Below are 7,502 nucleotides of genomic sequence, written 5' to 3'. Positions count from 1 at the left end.
CTAACTTATTAATAACACGAGACACCGTAAATTAAGTGTTATTTCATAAAGTTGAAATTAACTTCATAAGAGAAAGCTTTTGAAAGTAACCCGTTTTGCCTGATCTGTTACAATAATGAATACCGGTTACAATCTGCATATTCATGTAATGTTTATCCAATGAGAGATGCGTATGCAAATGTTCCAGGACAGGTGCATGAACAGTCAAATAGGTAAAGCATTTAATAGCAAAGAAGACGCAGCCGGGTTCATGTATCGGAACTTGCCTTACATCAACTTATGTCACACGGAGGCTCTTTTTAACCAACGTTTAAACATACTTAAAGCTTAGATTTGTTCGCTTCAAATGTTAGAAATTCGAAATTCTTGCATGGATACAAATATCGCTGAATGCTTGTAGGACCATGAAGTTTACTAGATAAATGAAAGGCTACTAGAGAGGCGATGGAGATCGATTCGGTGAGAGTCGAGTCGAGTCTGTGGATCGGTAATAAACGCTACAGGGCTTCCCTGAGTGGATGGTACTTCAGCTGGACTGAGGTCGACAAGAGAAACCGGGAGAAGAAAACAAGTACGATCTTCATCTTTTTAGACTCACCTGAGGCCCGATAATGCGGTCTAGGTGCTGTAGACAGGCAGACAAAGTTTTAAGACAGCTGTTTGTTATTTAAAGCAGATAGCTTGGTTGATAAATATTTCTTTATATCTTGTTTCATTTCTTGGTCGGTTTAAAAGCTAATACGTGTACTCCAGATCATATTGTGGGTGTGCTTAGGGTGTATGACAAAATTACATGGGATATAAAGGTCCTATACTGAGGTAGTGTGAATGTTATTTGCGTTAAGTCACTAAAATTTGTAGATGAGTAACCGCAAAATTCTTTAAATGCATTCCATTGATAATTATAAACGAAATGAATAGCACTTTTGAGAGATACATTTTTTTTTAAATTATGTTTACTCACATGAGATGAAGACTCCAGTCTTATATATATATATATATATATATATATATATATATCCTCCTGAGAACCAGAAATAAAAAGCTTTGTGAATTAAAAAAGAAGTGTAATAATGGGAGTAGTAATTGGCCAGATTTTCATAATAATATCTAATATTTCATAAGAATATTGATATATAATTTGTTTTCCTATTCAATTCTTTTGTCTCCCAAAATGTATAATAATCATGCTTTTAGTCCTGGTGACCTCTACAGTGGACATGCATGAAATTATGTCCTGTTTCATTACAAAATATAATCATATTTCCATAAGGATGTACAGTTTTATCACTAAATTAATGTCAGCCATTTTTAAAAACCAAGGAGAGGGAGTGGTCACGGTGAAACATCCAATCATTTGGTATCTCTGGAAAGCCCTGAATGTGCTCTGTACAGGACATCCAGACATAAAACTGAGACATGTGAGGTCTCAGAGAAATTCACTAAAATATAATGTCCACTACAGAGGCAAAAACTCCATAGCTGGGTCTCAGGAGGATATATATCTACAGGCAGCAGGTCGCCCCCTCATGGGCGCTGCCATGTTGACATCACATGACCATCTGAGTTACTAATATTATTAATTAACTATGTTTAGTAATATAATCCCAAGTCAATAGCATTTATTTTTAATAAGTAACAAAAAAACATTTAAATTAAAATAAAATAATTTGCTAATAATGATTGGTATTGACATAAAGAAGAGCAATAGAAAGAAAAACTTAACGAGTGCACCTTTGAACCATTAGTTGCTTAAAGCCACTCTTATTTTGGTAGATAATTAATTGCAATATAATAATTTAAATGCATAATTTACCATTATTTTTGATTAATGACACAGTCATTTTCTGCTTCGTATAAACATTTTGTGCAAAGAAATAAATAGCAATTTTGAGAAATATAAAAATTATTTACTCACATGAGATGAAGATTGCTGTCTTCTAAAGGAAAAAAACAACTTTGTATGTAATGGACTGAGGTACTGATATTAATAATAATAGTATGTTTAATAATATATGAGCCCAGGTCAACAGCATTTATTGTTAATAAGTAACAAAAACATTAAAAATAATAATAGAATAATTTGCTGTTAATAATTAGTATTTGGATGAAGAGCCATAAAAACGTACTGACTGTACCTTTGACACATCAGTCGTTTATATGTAGATGATTAACCACCATATGATTTGATGCTGAGTGCACCATTATTATTAGTTTAATAATTGACAAGAAATACAGAAAAAGATTAGACATACTTTGTGTGCTATATAGCCATAGTTCTATTTGAGTTTCTTTTATTTGCATTACAATATAGATGTTGAAACATGATCCAGAGCCAGAGTTGGATTGGATTCAATAGAATAATCCCAAAACATATAAGTGTATTGCTCAATGCTCATCTGATGAATGAAAATAATGTTTGAAAGTCCCTGCTTACTGACAATTTGTCTTTGACTGCATTCTGACGACCTCAAAACGAGTTGAACAGCACCATCCAGGCTTGACAAAAAACATGGTACACCTTGAACATAAAAGACGTCTGCTTAAAAAAAGGCCCGAGTAGGAATGGTGGAATGTTTCTTGAGAATATGAGAAACGGGTATATCACTTATGCAAGAGCGTAAAGTGTCTGTCTGTTGTTCTTAGTTTCAGTGCCGGTGTCAGAGGTGATTGGGGTGAAGGAGGGTCGAGTTGAGATCCAACCCCAGAAGAAAGTAGAGGACACTGATCTTGATTTTACATGTAAGTTTCTGAAAGTGAATTTTTGCATAGGGATCAAATACAGTGGCGTTAGACTAAACTTGTTTTTGTCTTTTTCTAATCACGTAAGTATTCTATGTGAAGCACAACAGCAAAGGAAATGGCATTAGAGCACCATGGAGTCTGGGCAGGACCCAGTTCTGCTGTCCTAGCCGGGGTGTCCGGGATCAATGGATCACTCAACTCCGAACCGCACTCAAAACCCACAGTATGTAAAGCTGAAAACATCAGCCTTGATCATTCATCCACACTCATTATTCTCTAATGACTCATTAACATCTCTCCCTTCATCTACTCCTCCTTTCTCAGGCCCCTCGCGTCCTCACCAGTTGTTGGTGTTCATTAATCCTTTCGGAGGAAAGAAGAGGGGGAAACAGATCTTTCACTCTCTAGTGGCCCCTCTGTTTGAGCTGGCTGGCATCAGCTCTCATGTTGTGGGTGAGATACTGAGACTCTATCTGTACCGTTCAATAACTGAGCAGTTATCAAGTGTCCCCCTGCTTGGTCTGTGATACGCCGTGCACGTCAGGTAGTACGGTTCTCAAGTAACACCCGTAGATCTTTATCGAGACTTGGTAAGAGGGCTCAATTAAGTAGCGAAGTTATATAATCAAATTAATTACATTTTGTATGCATGTCCCTATTATTAGTTTGCATTATTTGTTTATTTTTATAGTCTATTTTTATTTTATAACTAAATATGCAACACATTCTTTAAAAAAAAGGATACTATACTATACTATACTATACTACATTACATATATGCACACTATCATTCAAAAATTTGAGGTCAATAAGATTGCTTTTTAAATTATTTAATTAAATTTTTATTAATCTTTTATCAATGATGCATTAAATTGGTAGAAAAGATTTCTATTTGGAATACAGTTTTTACTGTATTTTTGATCAAATATATGCAGCCTTTTATACTGTATATAATATTTTTCCCCAGCATGTTTAATTATTAATAATAATAAAAAAAATAAGTATGATGATTGGATTCATTATGAAATGAGTAATAGTGCTAATAATGAAATAAATTCAATTTTTGGACTGGTTTTGTGTACTGACAATTCATACATGGAGCAACTATAGGTTTCACATTATATGACCCCTTTAAAAAGATATAGAGTGATTTGAAATAAAACTGGGGGATGTTTCTTGCTTCTAGTGACTGAACGAGCAAATCAGGCCAGAGACTACATCCTGAAGAAAGACTTAACAGGGTTTGATGGGTAAGTTATCCTTCTGTGGTCATTTCTCATGAATAAAGATTCAAGGAAGTGTGGTAACAATGGTGTCATTGTAATAGTTCATGTCATATGAGCCCGTCCTTCATATTTTGTTGTTTAAACAGAAGTGTTGCCTAAATACCAAAAGGGTAATCATAGAAATATATTTCGATCAAGTCTGCTGATAATACTCAATATTTAGGTTTTAGGAAGGTTATTAAAAGATCTTCCATATTTTCAGTCAAATCTTTTTTTCCCCTTCAGAGTCATTTGCGTGGGTGGAGACGGCATGTTCAGCGAGCTGCTGCACGGTGTGATTGGACGAACCCAGCAGGAGGCGGGAGTTTCAGAACATGACCCGACCGTAATGCTGCAGCCGTGTGACCTCCACATTGGCATTATTCCAGCAGGTGAATGTTTGCATAGCTCCGTGACTGACATGTGCGGAAGAGGGTGGCGACTGCAGTCTGTTCCTAGCACTGATGTATCAGTCAGATGCATGGTTTAGATAGTGAGAGGAGTGTTAGTTTACCTGCTTGTGTTTACTCTTCTCCACAGGCTCTACAGATTGTGTGTGTTTCACTACCATGGGCAATAATGACCCTGTGACATCGACGCTGCACATCATCATTGGTAACCTTCACATCATCTTCAATTTTAAGCGCAATAAACCATAAGAAGTCGATCAAAGTTCATAACATTTGCAGGGCTGTTGTAAGTGCAATTAAACAGTGCAGAATGACCCACAGTACAGCAGCCCTAAATAAAATTACGAACATATGCAGTTTTAATTAAATAATTAAAAAGGAAGAATATAAAAATAATGTTCCACTCTGTCTTATCACTCACGTGGTAAAGCTACCAATTGTAACAAATGTGCCTAAGGTTGCCGACCATTGGTCTATAAGGTCTAAACATATTTTTTCACATATTAATATACTTTTTTTCATTTGTTTTATTATTATTATTATTATTAACATTTCTTAGCATTTTTCTTTTTGTTTAAAAATCTTCTCTGTTTCACAATATAAAATAGATTAGAAAACAGAAATATGAGTAAGGATGAATAGACTACATAACTGGATCTTTTTCCTTTTTTACTCACCAGGAGACTCTCAGCCTCTGGATGTGTGTTCTGTCCATTATCAGTCAACATTGGTGCGTTATTCTGTCTCTATGGTGGGCTACGGTTTCTATGGAGATGTTTTGGCAGAGAGCGAGAGGCACCGCTGGATGGGCCCTCTCAGATATGATTATTCAGGTATCAACAGAAGGAGTCAACTGTCTTTAAATCACTTGAAAATATAGTTTATACTGAACACTGATAGGTCAACACTTATTACTTACCTTAATACTTATAATCATGATTGTGAGAGGAGAAAGAGTCCTCAGTCCCATCTCTGATTGTATTTCCATGTCTGTTTGCTCTGCTTGTAGGTTGTATGGTGTACTTGTGTAACAGGAGCTATCCAGGACTAGTGCAATACCTCCCTGCTGATTCCCATAGCTCCAGCCCACGGGACAACACTCGCTGCCTCTCAGGGTAAAGATTTGCATTCGTCCTTTTATCTGGAAATCACATTAGAAACATTTTACTTGCATATAAATATATACACTGACAAAAAAATGGTGTAGAAATAATTTTCACTCAGAAATTGCTAGTAAATTTCAGAGAAACAGCAATTAACCAATTCAGTTAAACTTCAAATTCCGAAGTAGAAAGACTGAAAAAGTATTTTCTTGTAAAACATACTCCAATAATCTTTGTTTATATGTTTGAAAAATATTTTTTTACAGTGTAGGTTTATATGAAAATTTTTAGAGATGGGCAGTATTTTAAATAAATGTATTTAAAATATGTATTTTTTTTTATTTAATCGTATTTTGCTGGACAAAACAAAATGTAAATAAATGTAATTTATAATTAAATACTTTGAGAGACAGTATTTTGTATTTAAAATATTTATCTTATTCTCAGATAATACAATAACTTTCTTCACCTGTGTTAATACTACTATCAACTATATCCTCTATATATCAGTTTTTGGCTAGATGCAAGTGAATCATATGACATCCTGTTGGATCCATAGATGGAGTCTTAATTCTCCCATGGTTGGATCCAACTGGAAAAAAACAATGAAAGAAGCTGTTTTGGTGCTCAGTGCTAACTGGTTAAGTATGTACTAAAATATATACTATCAGATATTGCTCACTGAATGTCATTACATGACAGAAGAAAAGAGCAATTTGTAAATAGCTGTGCTGCTTTAGAACTTGTGAATTTGCTTGCTAGCTAAAGTTAGCTACTTGTTTCTATGGGCAAAATGAAAGCAATATGAAAGCATTTTCAAGTATTCATCACTGCCAATGTGTGAACAGCATGTAATGCAGTGGCGGGCCGTGCATTTACAACTAGGCCTTCAGTGGTGTCCTACATGAATTAATCCATCTCTTCATACCATCATAATGCACTGCGGGAGGAAAATACTGGTTAGCACAGCTTTACTAGGAAAGTGAGCAAGTAACATTAAAATAATTCATACAAGACGATGAAGAAAAGTGTATACATGTGTTTTAACGTACCTTTGTGACTCTCATCTCCCCGTTGCGGCCGGAGGAAAAGAGCAGTTAATACAGCTCCACTCAGGAAACTGAGATATTCTGACGGAAACTTAAACCTGGCTTTATATCGCGCAAATAACATCAGCATACAATGCATCAAGCGATAAAATAGTCAAAAATGAAAATTAACCTACCATACTCTAGTGGTTTTTCATCTTCACGAGTCTTTCACAGAGCCGGTGCCGAGGAGGTGTGTGGTGGTTGTTTTTCGCAGTCATTAGGACAACTGTTTTTAGATTGACTAAATATAGTAGGCAAATATTTTTTCAAAATGCACTGAAAATCTAAACCTGAGAAACAGAAATAGAAGTTTTACTACGTTTTAATAAAATTATTTACAGTGATGCTGTTTGCTAGCTAGTATGCTGACCATCCAATCAAAGGACGAGAAAATGCTGACGTTATCGTTAGCCAGCTAGATGGCCCTGGGGCAAGTTCAAGCTCAAACCGGTGTGCACCGTTTTGCTACGGTTTCCGGTTTGAACGACATGTTTCCTGGAAACGGTGTGCAACGGGGTTTGAGATGCGTTTTCTCTTGTTTGGTGGGTGTGTCAAACATGTCAGCCCAATCAGCAGCAACATGTATGTAAACCACGCGGTATTAAAGAGACAGCTTGCACAATGTAATTAACATCCAAATAAATTCACAAGAGCAAGTATATTGTTTGCACATGTTTATTTACATTAAAGGCAAAATAACTGAAATAATAAGGGCACAAGTATAGATCTGGAACTTCTTTAACTTCTTTAATTGCAATGTCTTCTGGTCCATATCCTTTCCTTAGGAAGGTGCGCTAGACACTGATTAATGTAACATAAAAATACTATACATATTTATATATTTTGCTATTGTATTATGGAGTGACACTTTCATAAACGTTTCTATAC

General features: G+C 35.4%; 1 protein-coding gene across 1 annotated transcript in view; it reads left to right on the top strand.

The window, feature by feature from the left end:
- Positions 1-248: 248 nt before the first annotated feature.
- LOC107568456 (ceramide kinase) overlaps positions 249-7,502 on the top strand; it is a 13,365-nt gene continuing 6,111 nt past the window's right edge. The window contains exons 1-9 of the mRNA XM_016254424.1: positions 249-571; positions 2,647-2,742; positions 2,831-2,968; positions 3,070-3,198; positions 3,932-3,995; positions 4,257-4,402; positions 4,551-4,625; positions 5,101-5,253; positions 5,430-5,535. Coding sequence (XP_016109910.1) covers positions 445-571; positions 2,647-2,742; positions 2,831-2,968; positions 3,070-3,198; positions 3,932-3,995; positions 4,257-4,402; positions 4,551-4,625; positions 5,101-5,253; positions 5,430-5,535 — 1,034 coding nt within the window. The 5' untranslated portion in view covers positions 249-444. The remainder of the gene's footprint in view (positions 572-2,646; positions 2,743-2,830; positions 2,969-3,069; positions 3,199-3,931; positions 3,996-4,256; positions 4,403-4,550; positions 4,626-5,100; positions 5,254-5,429; positions 5,536-7,502) is intronic.

Source organism: Sinocyclocheilus grahami, unplaced genomic scaffold (genome assembly GCF_001515645.1).
Source record: "Sinocyclocheilus grahami isolate Dianchi unplaced genomic scaffold, SAMN03320097.WGS_v1.1 scaffold1246.1, whole genome shotgun sequence".
Taxonomy (NCBI): domain Eukaryota; kingdom Metazoa; phylum Chordata; class Actinopteri; order Cypriniformes; family Cyprinidae; genus Sinocyclocheilus; species Sinocyclocheilus grahami.
Note: the sequence above shows the minus strand (reverse complement) of the source record. Positions and strands in the feature narration are given on the sequence as shown.